The 21,704-nt window shown below is 31.1% G+C and overlaps 1 protein-coding gene across 3 annotated transcripts in view; it reads left to right on the plus strand.

Moving 5' to 3' along the window:
* Positions 1-240: 240 nt before the first annotated feature.
* The window catches only part of LOC143045285 (protein transport protein Sec31A-like), a 37,690-nt gene continuing 16,226 nt past the window's right edge, over positions 241-21,704 (plus strand). For 2 of the 3 annotated variants that reach the window (XM_076217668.1, XM_076217670.1), the window contains exons 1-11: positions 241-423; positions 1,427-1,548; positions 5,070-5,159; positions 7,715-7,904; positions 8,743-8,838; positions 10,309-10,446; positions 13,127-13,269; positions 13,978-14,089; positions 16,190-16,342; positions 20,685-20,819; positions 21,100-21,321. In XM_076217668.1, coding sequence (XP_076073783.1) covers positions 1,436-1,548; positions 5,070-5,159; positions 7,715-7,904; positions 8,743-8,838; positions 10,309-10,446; positions 13,127-13,269; positions 13,978-14,089; positions 16,190-16,342; positions 20,685-20,819; positions 21,100-21,321 — 1,392 coding nt within the window. In that variant the 5' untranslated portion in view covers positions 241-423; positions 1,427-1,435. The remainder of the gene's footprint in view (positions 424-1,426; positions 1,549-5,069; positions 5,160-7,714; positions 7,905-8,742; positions 8,839-10,308; positions 10,447-13,126; positions 13,270-13,977; positions 14,090-16,189; positions 16,343-20,684; positions 20,820-21,099; positions 21,322-21,704) is intronic. The other variant, XM_076217669.1, reaches the window with a different exon arrangement.

Below are 21,704 nucleotides of genomic sequence, written 5' to 3' on the forward strand. Positions count from 1 at the left end.
TGTGTTTTTTTTTCGTGAACACTCAATGGAAAATTTTGCAATTTTGTACGTATTGTAGCTTGAAAAGTATTACGGCTACCCTTACATTTTATCAATTATTTGAAAAATACATATATTTATAGTAAAATCTTCATTTTCGCAAGGTATTTTAAGAAAATTAGTGTTGGGTTTATTTTAGTTTTTTTTTTATAAATATTTTGAGACAGATTTGCATCGCAATCTCTAGATGACGGAAGTAGATGGAATGCTGGGATATGCTTCCTTTGCCACGTTGGTATGCAGACAGACGTGGAACTGTCAATTTCATCGTTTAAACGTGTTATTTAACAATTGATTTACATAAACTATAAATCTTCCATACAATTAGCTACTGAGCAAGGATTTTATCTCATCCCAGACAAATACTGTTGGGTGAAAAATCAGGTAAAAATGTGTTATTTGACAGTCGCCGGTATCATTTTTGTACACAAATTCATTATTTTATGCTCTATTTAGGTCATTTTTGTGTTTTTCATTCGTTTTATTTATACCATATTTATGTGATGATGAAGTGTTAGTAAATCACCTAAGGTTTCCATGATATTAAACGATTTTTACTTCCTTAGCAAAATGTATTACAAAACAAAATGTAGCAAATTCAACAAAAAAGGCTGTATTTACACCTCAAAGCAACTGTTGAATTCAAACAAACCTGTGCAGTATGCTCTAGTGGGGGTCTCATTTGGGGGGTTCTGATTGCCTTACTGTTTTGTCAGATTCCTGTATCCCACTTCTCATTTTTTTTGTAATTTCCCTTGTCCCCCTAGAATTTTTTTCCTGTTTTCACGGCACAATGATTTGACTTTAATGTGTCACGCTTACTAAAAATCGGCAGCAATCCCAGGATTTTCTAAACATGTTAAAAGGGACCTAATTCCTTAAAGTTCCAAGTGTAGAATAATCAGACAGTTGATTGCGGCCGCTTAACTGGAAGAAGACAAATCTCCTGTTCAGTGTAACAGAGTGAAGTTCTTTTACTTTTACTAATAATTACATGTAGATCTAAACCTGTAATGTTTGAAATTTTAATAAAACTACAAAAACACAGATTTTCTAATTTGCCCTATTTTTGTACTTAAATGAATGATTTATAAATTGCTCACTTCAGTAAGTCCACTATCTGTTAATGACAGCATAGCTGCGGAACTGTGGCTCAGTGCTGATGAGCAGGTATAAGAATTTGATTTGGTGAACAATTTGTGCAATATTATATAGCATCATATTTTTTCAACCTCTTTCTAAACAGGGAAAGTGACAATTCCCCTAAACACACTAAAGTTATTCACTAAAAGTAAAAGTTTTTGAGGGAAATGCAACCAACTTGTAAATGTCTATTGGGAAAGATATTTACAAATTAATATTGTACACATGTAATTTTTATTTACAGATCCAAAACATGAGGGTAAAAGAAATAGACAAAACAGCCAATGTGGCTTGGTCACCAGAGAAGCAGTTTCCAGTTTATGTTGTGGCAGGTACAGCTGCACAACAGCTGGATGCAACATTTAGGTATTAATCTGTATAATGAGACCAATTTAGAACCATATTTAGAAATGAATAAATTTGAAATCGGCTATTTTTCTTTACCTCCATCCATCAGTTAGATCATCAGTCATCTTTGGTTTTTCAATGTTTAGATCGAATATGTTCATACATGTAGTACAATGTACCTAAAAAAATTGATGGGCACGATTACTGACAAATGTAATCGATTAATAATCGATTACATGAAAGATTTTTGTGCAATCGATTAATAATCAATTACTCAAATTTTAGCATGTAATCGATTACAATCGATTACTTTATCAAAAGTAATTACATTACTTTTCGATTACTGTCAATTACATGCTTCAACATTTCAACAAAAAAATAACATGAGTAAAACACAATTATATTGCTCAACATTTGTTTTATGGAAATTAAGAAATTTACCAAATGTATCATTTAAAGCATTGTTTCTAAATTATAAGTTAATAGCTATTTTTTAGATCAAATCTCTTAATGAAGATTAGAAATATTTAAAAAATCTTAAAATTTTGACTTTCAACATAAATGAAAGATGTCATCGCATTACAACAATCACTAAATCATAACTAATTGTTTTTCAAAAGTTTTGCTTTCTTACTGACTTACGTTGGCTTTATTGTTTTTACTCTTTAAATACAAAATATTTTAGCATAGTTAATTATAATGTAATTTAAGGAAATACAAAAAAAAGTAGAATAATTAATTAGTTCAGCTAATTTTTAAGATCAAAAATTATTTTTATAATCATGATAATGACATGCATGATTTAAACCTTTTGTTTAAATAACCACCCTAATTACAGATTATTTAACTGCCACTGGAATACAATTTATAACCTGGGGCTAAATATTGTAAATTTCCTTCTTTATTAGACATAAGATAATTGAAATAAGAACAAAGTATGTTGTTATTGATTAGAAGACTTTGATCATCTCATTAGTAAAGGCAAAAATGTTGTTAAGATTTTTTACCTTCTCCAATCATTATATACAAAATATATTTATAGTGTCAAAGGGATACATGTATCTCTTTCTTAAAAGAATTGCAATGCATTGCTGTTGGTTCATTGTTAAAAGGATTTTGTGTTCTTTTTTAATTTAATTTATTTACATGCGTGTATATCATAACATTTAAGAAATCAAATGTGTATCTATTCTAAGCTTTAATTTCAACTCTGATTGAAAATGATGTTTTCAGGAAATTTAATACAAATAAGCTGACTACTTTAAAAAATTTAGTACAGAACTTAACAAAAGACAGACACATTTCTTATTTAAGATCTATTTTATTATTTTAAATCTATTTTCTTATTTTAATATCATAGCTCTTGAATTATTGACAAGCACATACATCCATTTGTTTCAAAAGCTAGATATAAAGTAAATTTAGGTAGGGGATCTGGTTGCTCATAATGCAGCTTAAGACAATAGATAGAAATAAGGCAGTTGCTTAGCCTTCAAGTATTGTTGATGCATAATATTTTATCTGTACTACAAAGGGATAACATACATATTTTCCTCTGAAATAGGTTATTTTTCATCAAGCTATTTTACTAAAGTAATCGAAATGTAATCGAAAAGTAATCGATGATTACATCCAAATTTTTGCTGTAATCGATTAAATTACGATTACATGTAATCGAAAATGTCTTCGATTACAGATTACTGTCGATTACTTGAAAAAATGTAATCAATTACAATCGATTACGATTACAGATTACGATTACCCCATCCCTGATATATTGAAGTACACAAAATATTCTAGTGAGAATTCTGGAATGTCTTCTCAGTAAGAAAATTTAGCACTTGGTGGAATTACAAAAAGTTTTTAACAACGTCTTCTTAGTGAGCCAATTCAGCACATGATGAAACTATGTATCTATTTTACACATCTATAAATTTATATCTACAAATACATGATGCTCAGTAATATATACATGTACTCACATTCAAGTTGTAATGGATAATAACTTATGTCTGTTATAAGTTCAACTACATTTGTACTTGTGGTACATGTAGAGTGTGCTACTTCATGAAATAAATAATCATGATAACCTTATGTACTGAAAAGTCTTTTGTTAAGAATCAGAACTTTCAAAACAGGAACCAGTATTTAGCATCCAACGCATTAAATTCAGTTGGCCAAACCAGAGCTCCAGATAAGAATTCACAAATTGGGGTTTTTACCCACCATTTTCTTATGTAATTGGGTGATTAAGTTTTTTATTGCATTATCAATTCAAATTCACCCCTCAAGTTAATATCAAATTGGGTTTTTCACCACCAAGCTCCTTAATGTACTGGGTTTTTACATCAACACAATATTGAATACCTATTTAGGCAATATCAACCCCAGATGTTTTTGCATCTTAAATATGTTTCTTTCTTTGTATACGTGCTAGCTATTTTATTTGGTTTATTCACTGAAGAGCAATTGTAGGTTATATTTGTGTCCAGTTTCAAACCTGCTGCTAGTTTTTTTTTTTCTCACAACTTATATAAACTGTAAAAAATGGATATGTGTTTTCACAGACACTCATCTCAGAATTTTTTATCACTCATTAACCGTAAAATGAAAAAAAATAGTATATAAACTCTAACTATACTAGAATGTTTTTGTTTTATTCAATTTACATAAATCTGGGTTAAGTGATCCCTTATTAGAACTTTTGGTTTCCGATGCTTTCCAACTACATATCATGATTTGGCCTTTCACTTTTTCCAACTGAGTTTGTTTTTGACGAAACCCTGTGTTTATTAGCAATGTTCTCGTTAAGTTACGCAAACACGCCCGTGCGTTAGATGGACGCTTCCTAAAATCACTTGCTGAGTCTTGTTATCATCATAACTTTCCCTCAGCTATTCAAAAGAAGTTGAAAACATGCTTCTATTCAATATTTTTACCAGACATTCACTTTCGTTTTAATTCAATGTATGTTATGATAAATCCCGAGCAATTCGAAAAAAATATGTCAAAATGACACACGCTAATTGGATAAACGCCGAGAAGATCGAAATGTTTTCAAAAACATGTGTACCTTTGGGCAACGGAAAATTCCAGCAGGGACCCATTTCAGCTACTTGATGCAGGGATCTATTTTTAGAACAAAAGGACATTTCCAATTATAAATATTATACAAATAGATTTACGTGACGACTAAACAGATAAGGGTAAATAACGAAAATGGTAGCCAATAAAAGGGTTGAGCACTCATGGTTTTGGCATATGATTGGGTTTTCCTTTGAACTAATTGGGTTCTTGAACCCTGCAATGGGCAATTGCATTGGGTTTTTTATCATTTGTATTGCGTGATCACGCAAATACGCATTTTATCTGGAGCTCTGGCCAAACAGAGTAGTATACAGGTATATGTTGCACTCCAGCTTTATCAGAAAATGCAAGTTCTTGAAATAAATACTTTCTATTAAAAGTAAAAAGGAAAAGTGTACAAAAAAAGTTTGTCATTTTAATAGCAATGATTTGATGTCAACTTTTTATTGCAGTACCACAGCAGCCTTAGAAATTTATCATTTGGATTTGTCAGATTCATCACTCCATATGCCATTGGTGGCCAGTATACCATCAGAACATAGGTAAATATGTGTTGCAGTAAAATATTTACAGCCCACAGGCAAAATTTGCTCACTTAAATTTAACAAGAATCTCTTCTTAAAATTTTCATGTGAATTCAGATGACATCCTTATAGATAATAGAAGTCCCTAGAAACTTTAAAAACAATTAATTTTCATTAAGAAAAAACCACACAAAACACACTATTTAAAAGGAAAAATAGGAAATAACCTCTTAATTGCTGATTAGATGGTTATTATCTATCACTGCCAAAGTCATGATTGAGTACTAAATTGTGAAACACTTTATAAATACTTTCAGCTTTAAGGTTACTGGTAACAAAAATAATTTAATTTGATTTTTTTTTAAGTGATTATAACCTTTTCCTAAAGTTCCATAATGTTGTATAGAGTTCCCATCAGATGTCAGACAAATACTGTGGATTCATTTATTTTCTTGGTTTGAGCATGGAAGTAATATTTAGAAGGAATAACAACGACTAATTAGCATGTATTTATAGCATGCTGAGCTCTGTACTAAAGTCATACGATTTCATCCAATTATAGTCTCAGCGGTAAGACGCCTTTGGTTACTATCTGCGTTACCGCGGTTGTAAAAGGCATCTGGAATTTCTTATCAGTCACGTGGTTTTATCGAGTCCGGTAATTATAGCGCACCTGTGGGAAATCCCTAGTTTATTAATAACAAGGTAGCGCTGTATCACATAGAATATCTACCTTTAGAAAGAAATCGAATGGTGAAAAAAAACTTGAAAAACGGACGAGAATTGTTCAAACTACAGCAGTTTAACATGGAAAATTGTATTTAATTTAGCATATTTTTGCTTTTTACCGTTTGTTTTAAACTGTTCTAAAAGTATTTTCCGGTTAAAAGCGGATCCCGAGTTAAACAGTTAAATACCGATGAATCGATCAGGTTTCACATGATGTTTAACAAAATAATGTAGGCAAATGTAGGCATAGATTTTTTTACTGTTGAAATGTGCAAAGTTTATCGAGATTGAATGAAATAATATTTACTTTCAAGTATTCTAAATTTATGTATATGTCATAAATGTCATTGATTGCATTATTGAAACTGGACAACTAAAACGGGGATAATATTTTCGTAAATATATATTTAAAAAGTGTTTATTGTGGAATGCTTGTATTAATATAATAAGCTATACAGCAAAAAATATAACAAACCGACGAAATGGGCTTGCATCTATCTGTCTTACGGTAAATTCATTTTTACACAAATTAGTTTATGTATCAAGAACTTAAATTGAAGGATAGAACCGTTTAGAATTGTTAATAATTTAATTGACTATAAATACACGAGAGATTTAGATTTTTCGTTTGTAATAAAGGGTGTCCAAACGTATTTTTTGTACAGTCATCTTCTTAACTTTATACGGAAATGGTTTTTTAATTGTCTGTAAATTTTAAAATTGAAATGACACAACTTTGTTCTCCAATTTCGTATGTGATAGCTGTCGATTTTAACTATTAAGTTCAAACTAACCAAAAATAGGGAAAAATTGGACTAAAATAAAAATTGAACGAATGACTCTTTTCGGCAGCGTACATCAACGGAATGTAACGAATGGACTATTCGGGTTACTTCGCATGTATATTCGACAAAAACTTGTCTGTTCGTAGTTCTCCGTGAACACGAAAATGACCGATAAGTGTCAGTGATTTGATCGATCACATGCGGAGAATAAACTTCCATGCCAGATATTGAACCAATTAACGAGTTATTGAAAGATGGGCGGTAACGCAGATGAAACCTTTGAAGTGACGACGATGTTATTCCTTCCAATATTACTTCCATGGTTTGAGCGAAACATGTAATTTTGCCCATCTGTGCATATGAAAACTATTGAAAATTTGTTTTTCATTAAACATTTAAATTTGTGGTTCACCTGTACCCACAAACCCTAGAAAATTGGTATCCAACAAATAATAATGAATCCACAGTACCTGTCTTGTAAATGCTTATTTATTTATCATAGATTCCATAAAGTAGTATGGGGTTCCCATGGGATGTCAGACAAATAGCTGTATTTAAGAGGGTGTCCATGGAAAAACTAGGCAGTGGGTGGCACATGACATATTTTGTTTTCAAAATTTTTTCAGCTATTTGTAATCACAAATTTATTCTTTCTCAAAGTTAAATTTATTTTTTTTATTAACTGCAACACATAAAGAGAAAAAAAATACATGGAAACCACTGAAAATTCATTGAAAAGGGGAGATAACTCTTCATTTTGTACAAAATTTTGTTGCATTGTTAGTGAACTTTAAAATCATTTTCTGAGCCATCCACTGTTGATTCAAAAATATCTTTGACATATATATCTTTTGTATGATATAAACTTTGCATTGGAACCAAAAATTCAGTGGGGAAAATATTTTTTTGTTGTGCCACCCATATAGGATTTGCCTGATATTTACTTGGACAGCCTCTTAAATGCTTATTTATTTATCATAGGGTCCATAAAGTTGTATGGGGTTCCCATGGGATGTCAGACAAATAGCTGTTATTTAAATGCTTATTTATTTATCATAGATTCCATAAAGTAGTATGGGGTTCCCATGGGATGTCTGATGGATCGTCAGGAGTGATTGTAGCAGGTGCTGATAATGGTAACCTATTTTGTTATGATGGAGCCAGCATGATCAAAGGATCAGACAAATTATTATTCAAACAAGACAAGCATGTTGGAGCTGTCAAAGCATTAGACTTTAACAATTTTCAGGTATAATCATTATTTATGTAATATATGAATGCAAGGCAATGACAGAGTATAAAGCAGTGAGACAGCAACCCAACAACTCAGAAACTAAAATACATTTAATGGTCAATATATTGACCTCATCAAAAAGAAAAATGTCAAGGTCTTAAAGTGCAGTCTAAGAAACTTTTTATTAATTTGGAAGTTCATCATTTTGGGCAAGTACATAAACATGTTATTGCGTTAAAGCATGGTTAGCATAGTGGTATCAAATCACAGTGGCCTTATACACTCTAGATCATAAAAGGCAATAAACAATTTTTATTATCCAAAAGACAATGTTCACTAATTATTACGAAATGCATTATACACTTTTCATCACATACATGTAGGACAAAACACATACATGTCCCTTTTCACAAATCACAATTTATATACAAAATTAAGCTAGGTAAATCTTTAACATTGAAATAAAAACCAGCATTACATACTCAATTAGATCAATATATACAGAAAGTAAAAACTTCTATTCTTCAAGAATCAGTTCCAGATTATGTGCCATATACTGTAAATTCAAAAATTATTGCAAGCATGACTGAAATGCTATTCTAATTATTGCGATATTGAGAAAAATCCTGTTTAATTCATATAAAAAATTCCAAATGCCACTTTGAACTTTTGAGATTATGACCCTGTCACATTTTTCGCAATAGTTAAAACATAGCAATAATTTCTGAATTTACAGTAGTTACAATAGTCTTATTTTATTTAAATTAGAATTTGAGTTTGTTTTAATCAATTCTAGTACTGTATCTTTAATTTATGTGTGAAAATAATTTTACACATGATTTTTATTTTACAGAGTAATTTACTTGCTTCTGGAGCATCTGAATCTGAGATATTTATCTGGGATCTTAATAAATCAGAAAGTCCAATGACACCTGGAGCTAAGTCACAGGTAAAAGTGTTGCACAGTGTTCATATAAAACCATATATTTTTTTTACAATAGGAAATACTTTACATATACTAATAAAGATAAAGGCAATAGTAGTATACAGCTGTTCAATAGTCATAAATTGATTTAACTGAAACCAATCTGGGTCACAAACCTCCTGCTGGAAACACATCAATTATATGAGGAAACAAATTGAAATAACAGAAACACTGAACTGCTGCAAAAACAAACGTTAACATACATATAAAAGGACTATGTGATAACAACTGCCATATTCCTGGCTTGGTATAGGAGATTTTAAGAACAAAATGGTTGATTGAACCTGGTTTTGTAAGATATATTTAGATTTTTTAGTTATTGAAGGTGTGGCAACACAAAATTTCCTTACGAGACAATATAAAAATTATCTTTTTGTTGAGCCTTCGACTTTTGTCAAAAAAGCGAGACTAAGCGTTCCTACATTCCGGTGGCGGCGGAGGCGTACACAAATATTCACTCTGTGGTTAAAGTTTTTGAAATTTTAATAACTTTCTTAAACTGTACTGGATTTCTACCAAACATGGACAGAAGCTTGTTTATGATCATAAGAAAGTATCCAGAAGTAAATTTTGTGAAAATAAAATTCCATTTTTTCCGTATTTTACTTATAAATGGACTTAGTTTTTCTGTGAGGAAACATTACATTCACTCTATGGTTAAAGTTTTTAAAATTTTAATAACTTCCATAAACTATCCATGATTTGTACCAAACTTGGACAGAAGCTTGCTTATGATCATAAGATAGTATCAAGAAGAAAATTTTGTAAAAATACATTTCCACTTTTCCTGTATTTTACTTATAAATGGACTTAGTTTTTCTTCCAGTTAACATTACATACAGTCTGCAGTTAAAGTTTATAAAACATTTATTAGATTCATAAACTAGCCTGGATTTTTACCAAACTTGGAAGCTTCTTTCAATCAAAAGACAGTATCGAAAGGGAAATTTTTATTGATGTTTTTCCTCATTTTTGTTGAGTCTGCGATTAACAGCAAAAGTAGACGAGACACTGGGTTCCGCGGAACCCTTACAATTTTTTTCTAAATCTTTCAAATTTTCATCCACAATATTGAGATAAATTTATGTCATATTTCATTGAAAGTTGTACTGTACTGTTTTACATAGAATGAAAAAAATGCCGAAATCAATATTATAAAGTAACAACTTTCTCTTATAAAGACCATTAATTTATGTGAAAGGTATTCAATTGTTAAAATGCAAAAGAAAAGGATGAACTGCTCAAAGAGGAAAAACTAATTGAAAACTTCAATTTCAGAACAGTCAAATTAGATTGATTAACATTTTCAGTGATTGTTACCGAACATGTTTTTATTTATAAGTGTTTGCTTCATTTTGGTTGAAGGACCATGTGAATGATTTAAAATTGAAGCAAAACATAAATTTTGTATACCTTTCTTCTATATATTTATAGCCACCAGAAGAAGTTTCTTGTGTGTGTTGGAACAAACAAGTACAGCATATATTAGCATCAACATTTGGTTCTCGTTGTGTTGTGTGGGATCTGCGTAAAAATGAACCAATCATCAAAGTCAGTGACAGCATGTCCAGAGTAAGTAAAATGACTTTTGAACATTAAATCGAAAATTTTGAAAAAAAATCTTAATTCCTATTGGTTGAAATATGTCCTGGGATGGGACATTTAATATTAATTCAAAGATGTCCTTGGTTTGGACATTTGATATTAAAATCAAAGGAATACATCAAAATTTCTTCTATTTTCATGTTTACCTACAGAAATGTTACTAAACACCTATTTGTAAATAACACAGGATTTAAATAATCAATTATTTTAATAACACAGGATTTATAAAATCAATTTTCTGTAAATATATTAAGCTTTCATGACAAATCAGTATACTTAAGCTGATTCAAGCTGATAAATCAATACAAAAATGTTTTTAATCATTTGTATTTATATTTATAAAAAAGCTGTAGGTAATATGTCAGTCGGCAAACTATCAACAGCTTAGACAATGAGAAACATGTAGAGGTTTTTACTAAAAACTTTTTAGTGATATAGCTAAAGTATAAAGTCTAATCAAAAGAAGCTGTTTAGCTGTTAATGTATTAACCAAGGCTAGCAGAAAACTTCTTCGCACACAAATTAAAAACATATTAATTTATTTAACTAAATTCAATTATACCAAAGACAAGCGTCTATATTTTGGATGCAAATAAACATGTAAGAGTTTTAAAAAAATTAAGGAGGCTCGAGGGTATAAAAATTTCAGAAAAAAATTAAACATATGGTTTTCATTACAAATTTAATTTGTTACCTTTTGTAGTTGTTACTTTATCATATGGTACAAAAATCATTCAAAACAATCACTTCGTGTTGGCCCCAGATGACTTTTAAAATGTAGAGATCATTGAAAAATTTCCAAATTATCTCCCTTTGGTGGAAAAATGCCATTTTTTGGCTTTAAAGTTGAAATATCTTTTTTAATTCATCGGTGACCTATATTTTTTAATATAATTTTCATATAAGCTGTACTTAAACTAAATTATTGTAAAATTTGAGCGATTTCTGTTATAAATTTCTTTTTTATTTCGATATTACCTTTATTTCTCCTATTACTTCAACAGAAAAAACCCACCTTTACAAAAATGTATGCTTCTTTCGAAGGCAGATTGTGAGCGCAAATGAACAGTGACCCCACTTTTTTATTTTATTTTTCTATTAACTATAAGATAAAGTTTATTTATAGAAAAATATAGACAAATCCTATATAAATGATTTAGACCCGCGAACCTCCTTAAGTACTTAATCTTTTCCTTTTTATACTGCAACCACTTTGATTCCATCTTCACAAAATTCAACAAATGTCCTCTGACTATTTATGCCCCACCTACGAAAGTAGAGGGGCATTATGTTTTCTGGTCTGTGCGTCCTTCTGTCTGTACGTTTGTCTGTCTGTCCGTTCGTCCCACTTCAGGTTAAAGTTTTTGGTCAAGGTAGTTTTTGATGAAGCTGAAGTCCAATCAACTTGAAACTTAGTACACATGTTCCTTATGATATGATCTTTCTTATTTTAAAACAAAATTAGACTTTTGACACCATTTTCATGGTCCACTGAACATAGAAATTAAAAGTGCGAGTTTCAGGTTCAAGTTTTTGGTCAAGGTAGTTTTTGATGAAGTTAAAGTCCAATCAAATTGAAACTTAGTACACATGTTCCCTTTTTGTTGATCTTTTTACGTTCAAGGTCAAATTAGATTTTTTACCCAATTTCACGGTCCATTGAACATGGAAAATGATAATGCGAGTGGGGCATCCATGTACTTTGGACATTCTTGTTTGTAATGTCTTGGTTTTTAGTTTATGATTGTCTAGTGTTGATATCGCCGCGATATAGCCTTTTTGTGCTAATGCTGCATAAAGCAACCAACAATCAATCAATCTAGTGTTGATATGAAGATAAAATTTTTGGTTTCAAAAAATTTCTTATCAAGGAATTACAAACCATTGAATTTTACAGGAGACAGGAGCATTAGTGTCCAACCTTAAATTGTAGTTATTGTGTATTAATAATTGACAAAAGTATTTTATTTTACAGATTAAGTGTCGTAAAGTAGCTTGGCATCAAGATGTCCCCACACAGTTGTGAATTCATTATTGACAAAAGTATTTTATTTTACAGATTAAGTGTCGTAAAGTAGCTTGGCATCAAGATGTCCCCACACAGTTGTGAATTCATTATTGACAAAAGTATTTTATTTTCCAGATTAAGTGTAGTAAAGTAGCTTGGCATCAAGATGTCCCCACACAGTTGTGAATTCATTATTGACAAAAGTATTTTATTTTACAGATTAAGTGTCGTAAAGTAGCTTGGCATCAAGATGTCCCCACACAGTTGTGAATTCATTATTGACAAAAGTATTTTATTTTACAGATTAAGTGTCGTAAAGTAGCTTGGCATCAAGATGTCCCAACACAGTTGTGAATTCATTATTGACAAAAGTATTTTATTTTACAGATTAAGTGTAGTAAAGTAGCTTGGCATCCAGATGTCCCCACACAGTTGTGAATTCATTATTGACAAAAGTATTTTATTTTACAGATTAAGTGTCGTAAAGTAGCTTGGCATCAAGATGTCCCCACACAGTTGTGAATTCATTATTGACAAAAGTATTTTATTTTACAGATTAAGTGTCGTAAAGTAGCTTGGCATCAAGATGTCCCCACACAGTTGTGAATTCATTATTGACAAAAGTATTTTATTTTCCAGATTAAGTGTAGTAAAGTAGCTTGGCATCCAGATGTCCCCACACAGATGTGTCTATCTTCAGAAGATGATCACACACCAGTCATACAAATGTGGGATCTCAGATATGCTACATCACCAGTTAAAACATTCGAAAATCATCAAAGGTAAAATTATTGTAAACAGTAATCCATAGATCATGCATAAAAGGGGTGTATTTGGGGGCTCATTAAAACAAAAATAAAAAAATAAATAACATAAAGACTAAGAAATTATAAATGTTAGCAGAGGCATTGAAGCATGATTTCACTGTCGTGGTCAGTTTTTAGCTAAAACTCTTTTCAATAATAATTTTGATTAATTAAGATGGAAGAAAACATTACTCTAAATGTTATGATACTGATGAAAAGACTTATTTCCTATTTCAATAAATTAAACAGAGTCCATCTTAAGTTTTGAACTGTATGGAGGCAATTGTAGAAACTTAATGATGACAGAAAAAAAAGGGAAAGAATCAAAACATATTGTTACATGGCAGCTTTCTTAATAAAAGTTACGTATTTTCCACTAAGGGCTATTCCAGAAAAAAATGTATGGGGGGGTTGGAAGGCACATTATATTAATAATACATGGGTGATGGCTATCAGAGCAACTTTTCACACTATAATGCACTATAATTCTCAATTAAAATTGTCTGGGTGGCGGGTGCTGACAAAAACTGCCTTCCAACCCCCCCCCCCCATACATTTTTTTCTGGAATAGCCCTAAGAAAATTAATTGTGATTTTGTTTTCCACTAAAAAATTAATTGACATAGGGAATACTGTAGTATCTAAGTTATAAGTTGCCTATCATGAAGTATGAATATTATTTCAGAGGTGTTTTAGACATTGCTTGGTGTCCACAGGATTCAGATTTATTACTAAGTTGTGGTAAAGACAACAGAATACTCTGCTGGAATCCAAACTCTGATGTCCCTGGAGGTGAAGTAAGTATATCTATATCCCATTCATTCTGCATCCTCCCATTAGACATGTTGTGATTTCAGAAAAACCATACATCTATTATACAGTTATTTTCAGTTGCATTTGCTCAACTGATGATTTCATTGTGTTATACACAAATACAAAAAAGTCAAGATTTTAGTGTTTAACCATAAAGAAGGAATTAACTATACCAGTTCTCATTATAATTTATAATAATGCTTTCATTTGGGTTATTATGTTGAATTCCAATAGTCATTTTTATACGACCGCAAAATTTTTCGTCGTATATTGCTATCACGTTGGCGTCTTCGTCTGCGTCGTCGTCCGAATACTTTTAGTTTTCGCACTCTAACTTTAGTAAAAGTGAATGGAAATCTATGAAATTTTAACACAAGGTTTATGACCACAAAAGAACGGTTGGGATTGATTTTGGGAGTTTTGGTTTCAACAGTTTAGGAATTAGGGGCAAAAAAAGGACCCAAATAAGCATTATTCTTGGTTTTCGCACAATAACTTTAGTTTAAGTAAATAGAAATCAATGAAATTTAAACACAATGTTAATGACTACAAAAGGAAGGTTGGTATTGATTTTGGGAGTTAAGGTCCCAACAGTTTAGGAATTAGTGGCCAAAAAGGGACCCAAATAAGCATTTTTCTTGGTTTTCGCACCATAACGTTAGTATAAGTAAATAGAAATCTATGAAATTTAAACACAAGGTTTATGACCATAAAAGGAAGGTTGGTATTGATTTTGGGAGTTTTGGTCCCAACATAATAAGGGGCCCAAAGGGTCCAAAATTAAACTTTGTTTGATTTCATCAAAATTGAATAATTGGGGTTCTTTGATATGCCGAATCTAACTGTCATGACTGTGTATGTAGATTCTTAACTTTTGGTCCCGTTTTCAAATTGGTCTACATTAAGGTCCAAAGGGTCCAAAATTAAACTTAGTTTGATTTTGACAAAAAATGAATCAGTTAGGTTCTTTGATATGCTGAATCTAAAAATGTACTTAGATTCTTGATTATTGGCCCAGTTTTCAAGTTGGTCCAAATCGGGGTCCAAAATTAAACTTTGTTTGATTTCATCAAAAATTGAATAAATGGGGTTCTTTGATATACCAAATCTAACTGTGTATGTAGATTCTTCATTTTTGGTCCTGTTTTCAAATTGGTCTACACTAAAGTCCAAAGGGTCCAAAATTAAACTTAGTCTGATTTTAACAAAAATTGAAATCTTGGGGTTCTTTGATATGCTGAATCCAAAAATGTACTTAGATTTTTTATTATGGGCCCAGTTTTCAAGTTGGTCCAAATCAGGATCTAAAATTATTATATTAAGTATTGTACAATAGCAAGTCTTTTCAATTGCACAGTATTGCACAATGGCAAGAAATATCTAATTGCACAATATTGTGAAATAGCAAATTTTTTTTTAATTAGAGTTATCTTTCTTTGTCCAGAATAGTAAGCAAGAAATATCTAATTGCAAAATATTGTGCAATAGCAAGATTTTTTTTAATTGGAGTTATCTTTCTTTGTCCAGAATCAACTTAAATCTTTGTTATATACAATATACAATGTATATTCACTTTTTACTACCAACTGATAAATTAAAATAATCTTTACCATTCAGTGATAACAAGCAGTTTTTTTACATCTTAATATTTTATGATGTATTTAAATGAGTAGTTATTGTTGCAAACTCCATTAGAAATTTTAATTGAGATTAGTTTTGGAATAAGGGAAAGGGGGATGTGATTAAAAAAATTGGGTTCAATTTTTCTCATTTGAAATTTCATAAATAAAAAAGAAAATTTCTTCAAACATTTTTTTGAGAGGATTAATATTCAACAGCATAGTGAATTGCTCTAAGAGAAAACACAAATTTTAAGTTCATTAGAACACATTCATTCTGTGTCAGAAACCTATGCTGTGTCAACTATTTAATCACAATCCAAATTTAGAGCTGAATCCAGCTTGAATGTTGTGTCCATACTTGCCCCAACCGTTCAGGGTTCAACCTCTGCGGTCGTATAAAGCTACGCCCTGCGGAGCATCTGGTTTTAAATTCATAGTCTAAACTTCTTTTTCTTTTTGTAGGTAATATATGAATTACCAACTAGTACACAATGGTGTTTTGATGTCCAATGGTGTCCCAGAAATCCTGGTGTTATATCTAGTTCTTCTTTTGATGGACATGTTTCTGTGTACTCCTTAATGGGAGGTGGTCATCCTATACATATAGCTGATAAGGTAATTATCAAATAAGAAATAAAAAAACATGTTGTATTATTATGACATTGTATGAATAGACACTGCAAACTAGAAAATCGCATAAAATAGAAATTTCATCAAAGGTTGCAGGGAGTTTTGACTGCAACCAATGAAAATTTTTACCTTGTGTCTCTGAAATTCTATCTGAATCCGCCAAGGGTGGAGAGGAGGGAGGTGTATTGTAACCCTTGGCTAGCAAAGATAGGGTGTTGTCAGTGCATAACTTTTGTATTGTAGCACTTAGATTGGCAAAACTTGTATTACATTTTCAGGTTTCTGTTTACATGTATGTAGTTAAGCTTTAAGCATCAAGGTAACATGATGCTATATTGCTTGAATGTGATGCTATCTAAAACTATTTTGTTAAAGATTGTGATATGGTAAACAATATGGACTTCAAAATTCCCTAATAACCATGATACTAAATAAAACATGTAGGGGAGAACACTGTCTATAAAGATGTGTTCACATCTACTTGAAGGTTAGAACCATGTAATGATGTTAATTATGATGTGAACTTTTAGAATGACATGCCCAATTATGGTATTGACACTGAACATAGAAATCTGATAAACCAACTTGCATGTTCAAGTTCAATTTTTTGTTACAACAAAATAACATCAAATTCAAACATACAAATATGATATGAATTTAAAAAAAAAGGTAATGCAAAATTACAGTTTTTACTCTTAACATGAAATGTTATAGTGTGAATGGGGCATGGGTTTCTATGGACACACATACTTGCCAACCTCTGACAATGGGAAATCATGTCATGACAAATCATGTCATGTCATGACATGACATGTCAAAAAGCGCGTGAAAACGCGTGACATAGAAGCGGACTTTTTAATATGAATGTGGTAATGTTCATAATTTCACATACAAATTTGTTAATATAAAAAAAACAATATATATTCTACTGTAAACTTTTATTGTATTAAACAGTGGTCTGTTATGTTGCTTTTAAAGGCACATATTGAAAACAACTGCCAGTTTCATGTTTAGTTTAATACATTTATTTGATAACAGCACGCAATATGAATATAAATGTAACATAGTCAAGTTCTGATCAGAATTCAGTGTCAATTTTTTTATAATTGAAAATGCTCTCCCACAGTAGGAATTAATATTTGACTGAATTCATCAAGATTTAAAAGAATGTCATAATGTTTTGTTTTTTTTTGGCAATGTAAAATGTCTTCTATTATCTCTGCCACTGCTCCCATTGCTATTGACCGGTCAAAACTGGGTAGTTCATCAGAAGATAGCTGGTACTATCAGAGCTGATCCAACAGTTCTGTGATATTTTCATCCCCATGGCCTGTAGAAATCTGTTGACTAGATTTGAAACTGAAATTGAAAAAGAAAAACGTTTTATAAATTTGATTTCCATTAAATAAACATGTTAAATGCTTATTCAAATAGCTACATTGTATTTCTCCTCTCACATATATAATTTTTTATCATTGCAACATAGAATGTACAATGCGTTATTTGTCACTCGATCATTTAAACTCGAACTCCAAAAATATATAATTTATAAATCTTGAATCTTGGTACGTTCACATCGTTTTTGCTCAACATTCGGCGCTTTAGACGACGGTACAGGCCCTAAAAGCGACCTCTTTCTGTGCACATTTCCCTTTTAAAGTGAATTTGAAAGAAAGCCACAAAATCGTTAAAAAACTAATCACAAACTACTTACCTTTTACTGTTTGTCCATATATAGAATAATAAACAATATGGCAGCCAAACAATTACTTCGAATTTTTCGGTATTTATCGCAGAATAAGAAAAAAAAACGAGAATAGCGATATCACTAATGACCAAAAAATGAAAAGAACGAAAAAGCGTGTAATTGCGTGTAAAGTGTTGAAAAGCGTGTACACGCCATGTGACAAAATCCTCGCGTGTAAAACGTTGAAAAAGCGTGTATTACACGTGAATATCATGTCATTTGACATGTATGTGGACACATAGTCTTCTTTTTTAGCTCACCTGACCTGAAAGGTCAAGTGAGCTTTTCTCATCACTTGGCGTCCGTCGTCCGTCGTCCTGCGTCCGTCGTCCGTCGTCTGTAAACTTTTACAAAAATCTTCTCCTCTGAAACTACTGGGCCAAATTCTACCAAACGTGGCCACAATCATCCTTGGGGTATCTAGTTTAAAAAATGTGTGGCGTGACCCATCAAACCAACCAAGATGGCCGCCATGGCTAAAAATAGAACATAGGGGTAAAATGCAGTTTTTGGCTTATAACTCAAAAACCAAAGCATTTAGAGCAAATCTGACATGGGGTAAAATGGTTGATCAGGTGAAGATCTATCTGCCCTGAAATTTTCAGACGAATAGGACAACCTGTTGTTGGGTTGCTGCCTGTGAAATGGTTATTTTAAGGAAATTTTGCAGTTTTTGGTTATTATCTTGAATACTATTATAGATAGAGATAAACTGTAAACAGCAATAATGTTCAGCAAAGTAAGACCTACAAATAAGTCAACATGACCAAAATTGTCAGTTGACCCCTTAAGGAGTTATTGCCCTTTATAGTCAATTTTTAACAACTTTTTGTCATTTTTTGTAACTTTTCTAAAAATCTTCTTCTCCAAAACTACTTTGCCAAATTTAACCAAACTTGGCCACAATTATCATTGTGGTTTATAGTTGTAAAAAATGTGTCCGATGACCCAGCCTACCAAACAAAATGGCCGACATGGCTAAAATTAGAACATAGTGGTAAAATGCAGTTATTGCTTTATATCTTTGAAACTAAGACATTTAGGGCAAATCTTTCAAGATTTAAATGTCCATCAGAATAAGATATATCCCCTCACAAATTTTGAGTTGAATCGGACAACCTGTTGTTTGGTTGCTGCCCTAAAATTGGTGATTTTAAGGAAATTTTGCAGTTTTTGGTTATTATCTTGAATACTATTATAGATAGAGATAAACTGTAAACAGCAATAATGTTCAGCAAAGTAAGATCTACAAATAAGTCAGCATGATCAAAATTGTTAGAGGACCCCTTAAGGAGTTATTGCCCTTTATAGTCAATATTGAACAACTTTTCGTCATTTTTGTAACTTGTATAAAAATCTTTTCTAAAACGACTTGGCCAAATTTAACCAAACTTGGCTACAATCATAATACTAGGGTATCTATTTAAAAAAAAAGTGTCTAATGACCCCGCCTACCAACGAAGATGGCCGACATCAGTAAACACATTAACAGGTGAGCGACACAGGCTCTTGAGAGCCTCTAGTTTTTCTTTTTTTTTAATTTTGATCATTTGATGTTAATGGTTATAAATTGCAATCACTTCAGATTTTTTCTCAAGGAATTATGACTTTTTCTCCTATAACACATCTTATGCTTCTGTTTGCATGCTGTTAATATGTAAAATGCTCCAATCATGCATAATCATCATAGGTAATCAAGGTCATTAAACACCTAGTAGTATATGTAATATTTTGTAGTAAATTAAAAAAGAGTACGAACTAAGATATTTAAATTATTTCTTTCAATGTATTTATGTGCTATAAACTTTAAATAAGTTTACTGATCATGCCGATATTCATTGTTTAAATACAAACTGAAGCCCTTTAAATTTGAATGGTTTAAATTCAACATAGATTACACAAAGGTCATGAAATAGGACCTTTAAATAACATGGTGTAAATGATAAGATATCTAAGGAATCGTGGCATTTATGTTATATAAGATAAATGTAGTATGGAAGGACAAGGTGTAAATAATGGATATTATGAACATTGTCCGGTATTTCAAACTTATCATGGGGTAGGTTGTTAAAAAAAATGTTTTTATATGTCCAGATTAAAAAAAAAGGAATGATTTTTTTGCTCCATATGTGGTTGTTGTAATTAGCAAGTGACCTTGTAAACTAGACCATATAATTTTAATAAAGGTTTAGAATGGAGTTATTGATTTAGGCTCTATGATACTTCATCAAATATGTTGATGGCATTTCTTCTTTTTGGCTTTCATGGTTTGAGGTTTTAGAGGCCTGAATTACACTTTAGTCTTAATTTAACATCTTATCTTTTTTCAACCATTTTTATGATGATTATTTTTCATTTTATCTTTCGAATATAAAATATTAAATATGTCAATGAATTTAACACATATCTCCCTATTAGAAAACTAAAAAGGACATTATGTAAAGTTTAATTTCAAAATATAGTAAATGATAGATATATGGAGAAGACTTTATAAGAATGTTTTACTTGTGTCTGATCCTTTTTGCAATGTGTTTAAACTAAAGTAAATGGTGATTAAAATAATGTAGTTTTTATTTACAGGTAGCAGATTCATTCCAGAGTAATGATCCATTTGCCCAGGCTGCTGCAGCACATCAAGTACAACAGACACAGAATGTTATGCCCCTTCAGAAACCTCCAAAATGGCTCAGAAAACCTGTTGGTGCATCATTTGGTGTAAGTTATGTTTTATTTTTTCCTCAATTTTTGTTTTCTACATCTGATTGATTGATTGTTGTTTATTTTACATCCAGTGGCAAATGTTTCATGCATGTTCAGGACAAGTCTACATCTGTAAAGTGTAATTATAAACAAATTACAGAGGCATCTTACTCGCTTTGCCTAAAATAGATAAATAGACTGAAAAATATTTTTGGAAATTTTTCTTTCCTTTTTTTTTTTTTTTTTTTTTTTGTATAGGCAAAAGGGTTATTACCTTGATTTTTTTTCATTTCAGTTTGGTGGTAAACTTGTCAGTTTTGATAGTTCCAGTAGCACAACACAACAGCCCTCACCAAAGAATGTGTATGTTAGCCAGGTGGTGACAGAGACGGAACTATTAAACAGTTCTTCACAATTAGAACAAGCTTTAGTCAATGGACAGTATGTAGAATTCTGTGCCATGAAATCTGCAAATAGTTCTGATGAGATCCAGGAAAATATATGGAACTTCCTTAGGGTAAGTTGTGATAGGACATTTTGAATTTATTTGTATGGCAAAAATTATACAACTTTTCTCTTCTATAATGTAAATTGATATTTGCAAATGTGTAAATCTTGGATTGACCGACATATAAATATGACTAGAAATCAAGTATATCTTGTGAACTACAAAGTTGGCTAGAAAAGGCTAAATGCAAAATAAATATCTGTGAAAATTAAGTTTGTTTACAGAAGTCTGTTTGAATATCTTTTGAATATATCAAATCAAATTGGTTTTTGATAGAACCAAAGAAACAAATCTAATCTTTTAAATGGCAGGGACTGTTACGTGCATATTTTGTTACATTTTGCTAAATATATTATGGATAGGATATTTTGTAGTACAAGAAGCATGTTCAG

This window comes from Mytilus galloprovincialis, chromosome 9 (assembly GCF_965363235.1).
Source record: "Mytilus galloprovincialis chromosome 9, xbMytGall1.hap1.1, whole genome shotgun sequence".
NCBI lineage: Eukaryota > Metazoa > Mollusca > Bivalvia > Mytilida > Mytilidae > Mytilus > Mytilus galloprovincialis.